Raw genomic sequence first — 13,892 nt, forward strand, 5'->3', positions numbered from 1 at the left:
ATAGCAACATATTTTTTTTTGAGACAATTGGGTACTAAAGCCCTATGTCAATTTTTATGTACAACGGTAAAAAAAAACGATTAAAAACCATTTCTGATCACTTTTTTTCATTTTAGTGCAAAATTATTTTTTGACAAGACAACATTTTTTCTATGGATCAACTATGGTCCCCTTGGAACGAGCTGTCAAGTAGGAGCTTTTCTGTCAAGAAGGACCGCGAGGTTAATTTTTCAAAATTGATTTAAAAATCCATTTTAAACTCTTTGTGGTCGTACAAAGGGTCATTGTACTCAGAAAAAAAAAGCTTTATTGCTGTAAACAATAATATCATCAATCTAAGCTTCATTTTAGGACCCAATTATATTGCAGAATTTCCCAAAAAATACACATCTCTCGATTTTTGACAGTTGAGCATCAGGAAATGGAAACAGTTTTAGAAATATCGGGCCTCCAATTTCCTTTGATACAAAATTTTTATCTCTTCAAGGTTTCGAGCTACTAACAACTTAAAAACGTGTCTTAGTAAAAATACAGAACGAAAGGGGTCGTACCGGCCCACCGTCAGGAGATATCGAAGAAAAAAGGACCTCGGATTCGTGATCAAGGACCAAAATTACCCCTTAGAGCATAGTTTCAAGGGAATCGAAGAGGGGTCGGGGCAACTTTTACCGATTTCGTGTGATTTTAACCATCTGAAATTTTTGAAATTTCAGAAATATCAATAGGGAATCAATAAGAAATCGACGGCAACATTTCAAAAGGCATCATGTACATTTTGACACTTTCTTGGTTATTGTATATTTTGAAAGTACTCCTAATAAGCTACCTCTCCACCAAAAATGAGCAAAAGTTACTTCAGTAAAGTCTGTTTAATAATGGTTTTAAATAAAGTGACATAAACAAAATTTCTGGCAGCAACAGTGCTAGTTTATATAGCCCTGTCAACCAGTCAAATAAAAGACTACATTAACCTTGCGAGGAGAAAAAAGCTTCATGAAAAAGACGCCATGTACATTTGCCGACGAAAACCGAATCATAACAATGCTTCCCCTCTACTTGCAAAAGCGCCATGAACATTCGGCGAAGAAAAACAAATCATAACAAAGCACTCCCTTCAATGACAGCAGGGTGATATAGACGTTGGTGATTTCAAAAGAAGTTATGTTTGTTTTTCTTAAATATAAGGACGGAAATAATGTTTTATATGTATCGGAAATAATGGATGATCATGTATCAATAGAAGCAACGTTTTTCATCGTTTGTTATCATTAGAACATCTTCTTTTGCTTTTATATTAAAATGGGAATTGAAAAATGATGCTCAACATTGTAATGCGTTTTTCTCGAAACGCACGGTTTGTACATGATGCTTTTTGAAATGTTGGCGTCGAAATATTCAATCAAGATTTTCTCGATCGTCTGTCAGATGATTTTAAGTTGCCTTGGTCCTTGTTCGGAGTGCCTCTTACAACCCAGTGAGAAATGTAGAACTGATGCCGGTCTGATCCTGAAGAAGACTAGGATATTGAGAATGAAAAGGATACAAGATTAAATAAAAATCCAATGTATTCTGTGGGATTGCGATTGCATCGTTTTTGCAAAGATTTTGTTATTTTTTTTATTAATATTTTTTTCATAAACGAAAAAAATAAATGTTTTTAACTGTTAAGATCATTAAAATAAAAGGTCAATAATAAAGCTAATTTAAAAATAGACTGACTTATGCGTCAGTGAGTTCTTCGAATATTCCCAACGCTGCACTTGAGTATTCTAGTACCCTTGGCGCAGAGAACTGCAACCTTACAAAAATATAAAATGACGAAGCACTATCGTTTCAAGAATTTGAACTCAACTTACTATATAATATGCCCTGGTTAACTGTTCAACTCAGTCAGTATTAATATGGACCAGCATAGAGAAACTTGAAATTCTCAGAGTGTGTCAGAAGTGTTGGAAAATGTTTTTCCCAGCGATTGTGGTATTTTTTGCCACCCAGGCAATTGTCGCTGCTGGTTCCGAGGAGCGCCAATACGGCGACCTCCGAGACTGGTACCTGGACAATATTCACATTGCAAACAGCAACTACAACTACTCTGAGCCGGAAGTCTTCAGGCCAGGAATGGACAAGCCGATCCGGCAGTGTGATGGTGAGTTTGAGATTTGAGGCTTTTGTTTTTAAAGTGCGTAATTGATGCCGTTTATTCTTAGAGCGTTACGGGAAGCTCTTCAAGGAGGTGGAATTCCTCCGGAATCTGATGAGCAAGTGCACCGGATGCGTCGGGAAGCTCTTGAATCCGGCACCCAATGCCGATGGGTGTTTCCCGGGAGTCTGCTACAAGGACGTTCCCTGCTCCGTTCGTAATGACGATGAACCCCACTGTGGGCTGTGTCCCGTTGGATACGACGGAGATGGATTCTCGTGCAGCAAGCGTAACGCTTGCGACAAGACGCCGTGCTTCGCTGGAGTGCGGTGTAATCAGAAGGGGGATTTCCCGTACTATGAGTGCGGGTCGTGTCCTGCGGGGTACGAAGGTAACGGAACTGTCTGCAATCAGCTGGACGTTTGTGCGAAAAAGCCATGCTATCGGGGAGTTGACTGTCAATGGATTAAGGATTCACCATACTACAAGTGTGGACCGTGTCCGTCTGGATACGGAGGTGACGGCCGGAACTGTAAGAAGGTGGATTTCTGTGCGAAGCAACCTTGTTTTCCGAATGTCAACTGCTCGTGGAAGGATTCAGCTCCGTACTTCAAGTGTGGATCATGCCCAGCGGGTTACGAAGGAGATGGAATCCGTTGTGGTAGGAATCCCTGCCTTCAGAATCCGTGCTTCAAAGGAGTTAGCTGTCAGAAAAAGGCAGTGGATCCCTACTTTTCGTGTGGTCCGTGTCCGCCGGGACTGGCCGGCAACGGAATTGTGTGCGGGAAAGACTCGGACTCGGACGGATATCCAGATGAGGGACTCAACTGCAAGGAACCTACCTGCACCAGGGATAATTGTAAGGTGCAGCCAAATTCAGGCCAGGAGGACACCAACCGTAACGGGATTGGAGACGCTTGCGAAGATGACATCGACTCGGACGGAGTGAGAAACGATGTCGATAACTGCCCGAAGAAGTTCAACCCCAGACAGAAGGATTCCGACGGAGATGGTGTAGGCGATGAGTGTGATAACTGTGCGAGAGTAAGAAACACCAATCAAATGGATACGGATCGGGATGGGATGGGTGACAGCTGCGACGATGACATCGACGGCGATGGGAAGAGGAACTCGGCAGACAACTGTCCGAAAGCGTACAATCCGAAGCAGGAAGACTCCGATCGGGATGGTGTGGGTGATTTGTGTGATAACTGTCCGAAAAGATACAACCCGAAACAAAAAGACTCGGACGGCGATGAAGTCGGCGATGTTTGTTCTTCCAAGTCGGACTCCGACGGGGATGGCCGACAGGATGATCGGGATAACTGTCCGTATGTGGCTAACGCAGGCCAGCTGGACACGGACAAAGATGGAGTTGGTGATGCTTGCGATCCCGATAAGGACAACGATGGAATACCGAATAAAGTGGACAACTGCGAACTTATTTGGAATCCTAACCAAGCGGATCGCGACAGTAAGATTTGAACCGTGACAATCTTGGACGGAAGAACATTTGAAATTTATATTTACAGGAGATGGCTTGGGTGATGTTTGTGATACGGATTTTGACGGCGATGGTGCCGAAGATTGGAGGGACAACTGCCCAAGAAACGGTCAAATCAGGAGGTCGGACTTTAGTAACTTTTCCAGGGTTGCACTCGACCCGGAGGGAACATCACAGCTAGATCCCGAATGGGAAGTTTTGAATAATGGAGCGGAAATTTTCCAAAAACACAACAGCGATCCCGGGCTAGCTATTGGGTAAGTTTATAACAGTTACTTAAAGTGTTGTTGTGACTAAAAATTGATGTATTTATTTTTAGTAATGACAAGGTAGAAGGTTTGGACTTTGAAGGGACATTTTTTGTGAAATCCGCTGCTAACGATGATGACTTTGTGGGGTTCGTTTTCGGCTATGTCAGCAATCGCAAGTTCTACTTTGCCTCGTGGAAACGCGAAAAACAAACTTATTGGAGGTCTCATCCGTTTAAAGCCACTGCTAGAGCCGGAGTGTTGCTCAAATTGGTAAACAGTCAAACTGGACCGGGAACCATGCTGCGGAACAGCCTCTGGAACGACGCCAGCAAACAGGGACAGACCAAACTGCTGTGGCAGGATCGTGCCAGGAAAGGTTGGGAGTTTAATACGGCGTACCGCTGGAAGTTGCTTCATCGACCGGAAGTTGGATTGATTCGATTCCGGCTGTTCCGAGGGTCAGTTCTTGAGGCAGATTCTGGAAATTTGTTCGATTTTATTATCAAGGGAGGTCGGATGGGAGTTTACTGCTTCTCGCAAGCTCTGATTACGTGGTCAAATTTGAAATATAGCTGCAATGGTAAGTTCGTGAACGACTGTTAGCAAAAATCATTAATTTTAATGTTTTTTTAGACGAGATTCCACGAGACATCTACAGCCAATTATCTCCGGAAACACGTAGAAAGGTGAAACCCTCGAACAATAACTGGTTATCCTAGAATGTTTGAAATTACACTCCGTTATTTTCGGAGCAAATCTTCCCAATCCCCCGCTTTCCGAAAGTCCATCTTGCTCAGCGCATCTTTGTCTTTGTTTACGTTCGCGCGTCAGCTGTCAAGCTGTTCGTTACACTCTAAACTGTGTTCACTCAAATCAAGGGTTAAAAGCCTACATTTATATCATGCAAATACTTTCTGTTATCTATTGCTTTATGATTCGGAATGATATGATAAAACTAATAATAACATTTAGATAATAAATGTGTTTTTTGTCATGCGACTTGTAGCTGGTTTCAAAAGCCTACCGCCCGATGACAGCTAACATTTTTGTTTACATCAGGACACTATGACGAGGAGTTCGTCATATTTGAGTTAAATTATGTTTTTTTTACTGGGCTTAAAGGATGCCTTAATCGAACATTTAAGTTTGTAATATTCTCTCCCCACTATCAACCATGATTCATTCAAACACTGTTGGGACTTTTTCTCTCTGTTTCTCTGGTTAGCGAATTTTGATAAGCTTCCAATGAACTGGTTGACCGACCCAAACCAGTTAGTTTTATCTGAGCTCCGTCCGAGCATTGAAGGCAAAATGTTCTTCTCGGCGGTTCTGGTCGTGCTGGCCGCGCAAACCGCTGTCGGTTCCACCGCGGAGCGTCGCTACGGCGACCTCCGGGACTGGTACCTGAACAACGTTCACCTCGTCAACCGGAACCGTAACTATACGGAGGTGCAGGTCGCGATGCCCGGACGGGATATGCCGACGCGGCTTTGTGATGGTGAGTTGGAAGGGTCAAGACTTGAGGCGAGTGAGTAATCGGAGTTTTGGTTATTTGTAGAGCGTTACGGCAAACTTTTCGAGGAGTTGGAATATCTGAAAAAGCTGGTGAGCAAGTGCACCGGCTGCGCCGGGAAGCTGACTCATCCGGCGAATGACGACGAGTGCCAGGTGGGAACTTGCTATGACGGCGTTCGTTGTCAGTTGATGAACGATGACGAGCCGCACTGTGGGCTGTGTCCCGTTGGGTACGACGGAGATGGAGTCTCGTGCGGCAAGCGGAACGCTTGCGACAAGAAGCCGTGCTACGCGGGAGTTCAGTGCAGCGTGCGGGATGACTATCCATACTACGGATGCGGGTCGTGCCCGGCGGGTTACGACGGCGACGGCCGGAAGTGCTGGAAGAAGGACTTGTGCGCGAGACGAGCCTGCTTTCCGGGAGTCACCTGCAAGTGGACGGATGCAGCTCCGTACTACGAGTGTGGATCGTGTCCGGTGGGTTACGAAGGAGATGGAATCAGTTGCGGTAGGAATCCGTGCCTGCAGAATCCATGCTTTAGGGGAGTGAGCTGTCAGAAGAAGGCGGTGGATCCGTACTTTGCTTGCGGAGCGTGTCCGCCAGGACTGGCGGGAAATGGAATTTTGTGCGGGAAGGACTCGGATTCCGATGGAGCTCCAGATGAGGGGCTCGATTGTCCGGAGCGTAGCTGCGCTAAGGACAACTGCCGGATGCAGCCCAACTCTGGCCAAGAGGACACCGATGGGGACGGGATTGGTGACGCCTGCGAAGACGATATCGACTCGGACGGAGTGAAGAACGACGCGGACAACTGTCCGTACAGGTTCAACCCCCGACAGGAGGATTCCGATGGGGACAAGATCGGCGATGCGTGCGATAACTGCAAGTGGGTTAAAAACACGAATCAGTTGGATCTGGATCGTGATGGCAAGGGGGACGTCTGCGACGACGACATTGATGGTGACGGGAAGAAGAACGCTGAAGACAACTGTCAACGCGCGTACAATCCGAAGCAAGAGGACGTTGATTTCGATGGGATCGGGGATGTCTGCGACAACTGTCCCACGGTATACAACCGGTTCCAGATAGACTCGGACGGTGACGAAGTCGGTGATGCTTGCACAACCCACCTGGACTCGGACGGAGATGGACGACAGGACGATCGGGACAACTGTCCGTTCGTGGCGAACGCGGCCCAGTTGGATACGGACAACGATGGCATGGGGGATGCTTGCGACGACGATAAGGACAACGACGGAGTGCCGGATCGGGTGGACAATTGCGAACTCATTTGGAATCCCAACCAAGCGGATCGCGATAGTGAGATACGAGGATTGGTTAATCGAACACGAATGACAGTTCTGAATTTAAACTTACAGGGGATGGCAGGGGCGACGCTTGTGACAAGGATTTCGACGGGGATTTGGTGGAAGATTCCATGGACAACTGTCCCAGGAACGGACAAATCATGAGGTCTAACTTTTACAACTTTACAACGGTGGCACTTGATCCGGAGGGCATTTCCCAGGATGATCCGTACTGGGTTATTCTGAACGATGGAGCTGAAATATTCCAGAAGTTCAACAGCGATCCAGGGTTAGCGATTGGGTAAGTTCTTGCGGGAAGCAATGCGAATAAGGCATTCTAGGCCCAGTGAAAAAAATATAATTTAACCCAAAAATGACGAACTTCTCGCCACAGTGTCCTGATCAAGGTTATTAATCGATAAAATTATCGTCGATAATATTATCGTCTGACGATAACAATAATGGTTATCGTTATCGTTATTTCTATCGGCGATAATCCTAGCGCTAACAATGGACGATAACTTATTTTTAAAATCTTTCTAACATCGATTAATTACCAATTAAATACCATGTTAAATTTTGAATGCTTTCACTAAGAATATATTTTTTGAAAATTTAGTAAGTTTCAAAATTTTAACTCTCTACTGCCCACATTTTTTTCGATTTTTTTTTTATTTTTTCCCGTTTCAGGAGGTCATTTTGAGCAACTTTTGTTCTACGAAAAACGTTACTTCTCTTGTTTTAAGTTTTTCTTGTTAAATTTTTATTATTTTAATTCGAATTTATCTTGTTTAGTTTATCTTTGTTTTTGGTAGTATTTGGCCTATTCTACCACTTCCATCATTACATTTTGCCTTTCTTATTTTTTTAAAATGTTTTTACAGTCACTTTATCAATTTTATGCTTGTTTTTTTTACAATTTTTGCTATAGAATAGCACCATTATCATTTAAATAGTTAAAAAATGCATAGTCTGGGACACAACAAAAAATGCTGCATACTTATTTTTAACTCAAGGGGTTACATACATGTAAATCGGCAGAAATGTCAAGGGTTGGTATGAGCACACACCCAAATCATTTTTAAATCTGTTTTCAGGGAATTAAAAATTACATTTTCAACTAATAACAAAATGAATTTCAAGATATTTGGTTGTATCATTGCCGAGATATAGCTATTTGAAGTTAGCAGTTTCAAAAATCGTGTGCCACGGTATCTCTATACTGTTTGACCAAATCGGCTCAAAATTTCGGTAAAGACTCGTTAGACTGGTCCCGTGTGAATGACGGAGGTCGATTTTCAAAAAGTTGTTTTTAAAGAAAGATAAAAATATTTTTAAGTTTTCCATAAAAAAATCTTCAGTTTTCGATTTTTGTATTTTTTTTTAAAACGAAATTTCACAATCGGCCTTCGTCATGCAGAAGAGATATGTCGGGAGTCTTCACAATTTCAGCCAATTTTGTTCATCCAATCTCGAGATATCGTGGCACCCGTAAATCAACTCGGTGTTTCGAGAAAAAACGCTCAGAAAGTTTGACAGCTCGCTTTGCGCATGGCAAAATTTCAAACTTCAATCGTTTGTTACTTACTTTAATCATGAAATATCTACATGAAACTTTCAGGAGTGATAGGAAATCATGTGTTGAGTGGATTAATAAATTTTCCGTAATATGAAATTTCGGGATTTTCAACATGTATGTAACCCCTTAAAATATAGGAAATGTTAGTAAAACACACAGCCAAAGTTGACCATTTAAAAAATGACATTTTTAAAAACATTGACAAAGTCACATAAAACAAGTCAAAGATCCAACCCTAAAATTTTCTAAAATTTTAAGAGTTTTTCTTTCCAATGCTTTTTAAAGATCAAAAATTTATTGAAAAATTGATTTTTGGCGATTTTTTTTTTATCGAAGCCCGCCTACAGGCGGGGTTGGGTTGTAGAGGGTTAATACTCAAAATTGTTCACAAAATACTGTATTTTTTCGGAAATACTCAAATCAAACGAAGCGAAATTTTGTATGTTTTTTCACTTTGTTAAAGTATTTTTGTAAAATACTAAAATTTTCACAAAATACCGTTTTTTTATATTCAAATTTTGAAAATTTGCAGTATAAGTATCAAAAAATTAAAATTTTAAATTTTTGAAAATACTATTTTTTTTAAAAATTACCGTATTTTTTCAAATGCAATCAGGGTATCAAACGAAGCGAAATTTGATATGCTTTTTTTTTCAATTTATCAGAGTTTTTTTTTGAAAATACTAAAATTTTGCTTCGTTTGATATTCATATTGCAAATTTGGAAAATTTGAGTATTTTCGAAAATTACAGTATTTTGTGTAGTGCGTCTATCCCGGGATTTCCCGGGACAAAATTTCCGGGATTTTTCCAAAACCGGGAATCCCCGAAACCCGGGGTTTTTTATATTTTGTCCCAGAAATTCCCGAATTTGAAAAAAAAAAACAAATTTTGGTCTGGAAATTCAGATTTTATTAAGGAAATAGATGAACAATTGAATACTTAGTAATCGATAATAATTTTATATTATTAAAATTTGTATTTGGGGACCATCCATAAACCACGTGGACACTTTAGGGGGGGGGGGGGGTATTGCGATTGTCCACGCACCATACAAAAAAGAGTTTTTTTGTATGGACAATTGTCCACGAAGGGGGGCGGGGGGGTCGAGATTCCCAAAAAAGTGTCCACGTGGTTTATGGATGGTCCCTTGGCATATTTCAGCATTAATTTGGCTTATTAGGGAAAATTATTAAAATTGTAGTTTACAGATCCAAAAAATTTCTAGCGTTTTAAATATTTTCTATTCAAATTTTATTTGTTTTTAAATACAGACTTGGTATTATCTTTACTTGAATTAATGACTTTAAACTTGAAAAAAATCATATTTCTTTATTTTTTCAAACACCGGCATCTGGAGCAAATTTTTTGCATAATGTTCTGATTGATTTCGGAAATAACATGAACAGAACAAAACAATTAGTAGTGACTTAAAGATAATTTTTAAAATATATTTTTGAATAAAACATAAAATTCTAAACTTATCCAATATTATACATAATCTGGTATAATTTTATTTGTTTTCGTTTTTTGTTTTTCAAGATAGTTTCAAATTTTTTTTTTGTTGTCATGTCAACAAATAAATGAATGAAATATATTAATAAGAAACATATTTAATTTGAAAAAGCATTGGATGAAAAAATTTTGGTTAATTTATATCCAACGCACATCAAAACAAAATCAAAAACAATTATTAATGTATTTTAAACTATCTAAAAACTGCTGTCTTTGTTTAGATTGAAGAGTAGATTATCACCAATTATCATTATTAAGCTAATTCAATGATTTTAAGCTTGAAAAACATAACAAATATGATGAAAACATAGGTTTTATGACCGTTTCAAAAATATTGGTTACTAAAGCCCTATGTAAATTTTTATGTACAACAATAAAAAACCATTTCTGGTCACTTTTTTTTCTCATTTTATTGCAAAAAAAAATATTGACAAGACAACTTTTTTTCGATGGATCAACTATGGTTCCCTTGGAACGAGCTGTCAAGTAGGACCTTTTCTGACAAGAAGGGCCGCGAAGTTAATTTTTAAAAATTGAATTAAAAATCAATTTTAAATCCTTTGAGGTCGTTCGAAGGGTCATTGTACTCAGAAAAATAAGCTTTATCGTTGTGAACAATAATATCACAAATTTAAGCTTAATTTTAGGACCCAATTCCTGGGATTCAAAAAATATTTTTCCCGTTTTCCGGGAAATTCAAAACCCGGGAAATTTAATGCCCTAATTTTGTGTTTTTAATTTATTTAACAAAAAAAAAAGTTTACATAAAGTGAAAAAGCATACAAAGTTACGCTTCGTTTGATACCCATTTTGCATATTTTTAAAATTTGTGTATTTTCGAAAAAATACGGTTATTTAAAAAATAGAACTCTAATAAATTTAAAAAGCATACGAAATTTCAATTCGTTCGATACCCATATTAAATATTTTGAAAATGTGGGTATTTTCGAAAAAATACTGTAATTTCCGATTTTTTTGTAATTAAAAAAAATTCTAATAAATTGAAAAAGCATAAGAAATTTTAATTCGTTTGATACTTATTTTGAAAATTTTAGTACTTTTGAAAAAATACGGTATTTTGTGAAAAGTTTAGTATTTTACAATAATATTTTAATTAAATTAAAAAGCATACACAATTTCGCTTCGTTTGATACCGATATTGCAAATTATGAGAATTTGAGTACTTTCGAAAAAATACGGTATTTTGTGAACAATTTTGAGTACATATTTATACTACACTCAAACTCCGATGGTTTGACACCAACTGCTGTCAAACGAACGGGGTCACTTTTTAGTTTGACACCCCTTTTACACGGAGTTCACACACACTATCAAACGTTTGTTTTGATAGTGTGCGTAAGCGCCGTGTAAAAAGTGACAGTTCGTCTCTTTTTAGTTTAACTTTGACTAACCATCGGGGTACAAACTAAAAAAGTGTCAAACGAAAAAGTGACCAACCACCGGGGGTTGAGTGTACTGACTACATTTTATAAAAATATATTTTTAGTGAAAGCATGATATGATATGGGTGAATAAATCGATTTTAGAAAGATTTTATAAATCAGTCCATTATAGGCGATAGAATTATCGAAATAACGATAACGATAGATTTTGGTTATCGTTATCGTCAAACGATAATATTATCGACGCTAATTTTATCGATTAACAACCTTGGTTAAAACCAATGTTTACATTTCGTGGTCCCGTGCTTTTGACGGCTGTCAACGGTTCCAATTAGCAAATTCGAATGCAATTCCATCCAAAATAACGAATCCACTTTTTATTACAGTTACGACAAAGTGGAAGGTTTGGATTTCGAGGGAACGTTCTTTATTAAGCCTGAATACTTTCAAGATGACGATTTCGTTGGGTTCGTTTTCGGCTATGTCAGCAATCGCAAGTTTTACTTTGCTTCGTGGAAACGCCAAGAACAAGACTATTGGGAATCAACACCGTTTGAAGCCACTGCTACGGCCGGAGTATTGCTCAAATTGGTAAACAGTCAAACTGGACCGGGGACCATGTTACGGAACAGCCTCTGGAACGATGCCGGCATACAGGGACAAACCAAACTGCTGTGGCAGGATCGTGCGAGGAAAGGTTGGGAGTTTAATACGGCGTACCGCTGGAAGTTGCTTCATCGGCCGGAAATTGGATTGATTCGGTTCCGGCTGTTCCGCGGGTCAGTTCTTGAGGCAGATTCTGGAAATTTGTTCGACTATACCATCAAGGGAGGTCGGATGGGTGTTTACTGCTTCTCCCAAGCTCTGATTACGTGGTCCAATCTGGTATATCGGTGTAATGGTATGTTGATCTTGAGGCAAAATCACTTCGTATTCATTGTTTTTGTTTTGCAGACGAGATTCCTCGCGATATCTACAACCTTTTAGGGTCAGAGCAACGCAAACTGGTGAAACCCTCAAACGATAATTGGTTATCGTGAACTGGAACCCAGTACTTCATCTCAAGAATCTCTACATGTATAATACTATAACAATCGTAATAAATGTCTACTCAAAGCACTCTCTCAAATACTACGGAATTCCCCTCTGTTATCACAGCAATGAGTATCCATGTCAGCAAAAACCTTGTAGACCAAACGCCCCCTTTCATTTTCAACCGTCAAACAAGTCTTCGCCGTCGGTCCGAGATGTTCGTATACCTCTCCGTGCTACTACTAATATCCGCGGACTTGACCGCCACCCAAGACCTGCGCCGGTACGGCGACCTGCGGGACTGGTACCTGGACAGCGTGCTCGTGCCGAACCGCCTGGCCAAGCCCAAACGGGACCAACCCGGACGGAGAGGTGACTTCCTTACGGCGAACTGCGACGGCTATTACGGCACGATCTACGCCGAGCTGGTGCTGGTTCGGAACCTGCTGGGCGAGTGCACCGGCTGCAGCCGGAACCTAACCTATATGGTCCCCGGGGAGGACGAGTGCTACCCGGGACTGTGCTACGAGGGAGTTGGGTGTGACCTGCGGGATGACGGAGAGAACGAGCAGGCCTACTGTCAGCAGTGTCCGATCGGGTACGACGGTGACGGGCGGGTTTGTGCGAAGCGGAACGCTTGCCGGGAGGGGTCGTGCGCGGCGAGGGTGGAGTGTGCGGCGGCGGAGGAGTATCCGTACTTCCGGTGCGGGCCGTGTCCGGCCGGGTACGAAGGGGATGGACGGAGTTGCGGGAAGATTGACAGGTGTGTTGAGAATCCGTGCTTTGAGGGGGTTGACTGCGGCTGGACGGAGGTGGATCCGTTTTACCGGTGTGGATCGTGTCCACCTGGATATTCTGGAGATGGATTCAATTGTCAAAAGATTGACAGATGCATTGAGAATCCATGCTTTGAAGGGGTTGATTGTCAATGGTCGGACCAGGATCCGTTCTACCAGTGTGGAGATTGTCCGTCCGGATACGAAGGTGACGGCAAAACTTGCACAAAAATTGACATCTGTGCAAAGAGACCGTGCTTCGATGGCGTGGACTGTGCATGGAAAGCGGACCCTCCGTATTACCAATGCGCTTCTTGCCCTCTAGGATTCGAAGGAGATGGAATAACCTGTACCAAGATTGATGTCTGTTCACGAGGACCGTGTTTCGATGGAGTGGATTGCGTTTGGACAGAAAAGGATCCACACTACCAGTGTGGCTCGTGCCCTTCAGGATTCTCTGGAGATGGATCGGAATGTCAAAAGATTGACAGATGCATTGAGAATCCATGCTTTGAAGGGGTTGATTGTCAATGGTCGGAGAAGGATCCGTATTATCAGTGTGGAGACTGTCCTTCCGGATATGAAGGTGACGGTAGAACTTGCAGAAAAATTGACATCTGTGCAAAAGGACCATGCTTCGATGGCGTGGAATGTGCATGGAAAGCGCACTCTCCGTATTACCAATGCGCTTCTTGCCCTCTGGGATTCGAAGGAGATGGAATAACCTGTACCAAGATTGATGTCTGTGCAAAGGGACCATGCTTCGCGGGCGTGGACTGCACTTGGACGGAAAATGATCCACACTACCAGTGTGGAGCGTGTCCCCCAGGATTCTCTGGAAATGGCAAAAATTGCACCAAATTGGACACC

The 13,892-nt window shown here is 41.3% G+C and overlaps 3 protein-coding genes across 7 annotated transcripts in view; 2 read left to right on the plus strand and 1 right to left on the minus strand.

Annotated features, from left to right (window-relative positions):
- The window catches only part of LOC120422462 (smoothelin-like protein 1), a 125,488-nt gene that overhangs the window by 41,805 nt on the left and 69,791 nt on the right, over window positions 1–13,892 (minus strand). The window lies entirely within an intron of this gene.
- Window positions 1,928–4,840, plus strand: LOC120422464 (cartilage oligomeric matrix protein-like). Its single transcript, XM_039585917.2, has 5 exons — window positions 1,928–2,146; window positions 2,208–3,614; window positions 3,673–3,901; window positions 3,964–4,475; window positions 4,529–4,840. The coding sequence occupies exons 1-5, from the start codon at window positions 1,957–1,959 to the stop codon at window positions 4,612–4,614; spliced, it is 2,424 nt and encodes an 807-aa protein (XP_039441851.1). The 5' UTR covers window positions 1,928–1,956; the 3' UTR covers window positions 4,615–4,840.
- LOC120422475 (uncharacterized) overlaps window positions 5,075–13,892 on the plus strand; it is a 34,798-nt gene continuing 25,980 nt past the window's right edge. The window contains exons 1-5 of the mRNA XM_039585930.2: window positions 5,075–5,393; window positions 5,454–6,731; window positions 6,791–7,019; window positions 11,601–12,115; window positions 12,373–13,892. The exon at window positions 12,373–13,892 is cut by the window's right edge and continues 1,051 nt beyond it. Of these exons, the coding sequence (XP_039441864.1) occupies window positions 5,141–5,393; window positions 5,454–6,731; window positions 6,791–7,019; window positions 11,601–12,115; window positions 12,373–13,892 (3,795 nt within the window). The 5' untranslated portion in view covers window positions 5,075–5,140. The remainder of the gene's footprint in view (window positions 5,394–5,453; window positions 6,732–6,790; window positions 7,020–11,600; window positions 12,116–12,372) is intronic.

The sequence above is a fragment of the Culex pipiens genome, chromosome 1 (assembly GCF_016801865.2).
Source record: "Culex pipiens pallens isolate TS chromosome 1, TS_CPP_V2, whole genome shotgun sequence".
NCBI classification, from domain to species: Eukaryota; Metazoa; Arthropoda; class Insecta; order Diptera; family Culicidae; genus Culex; species Culex pipiens.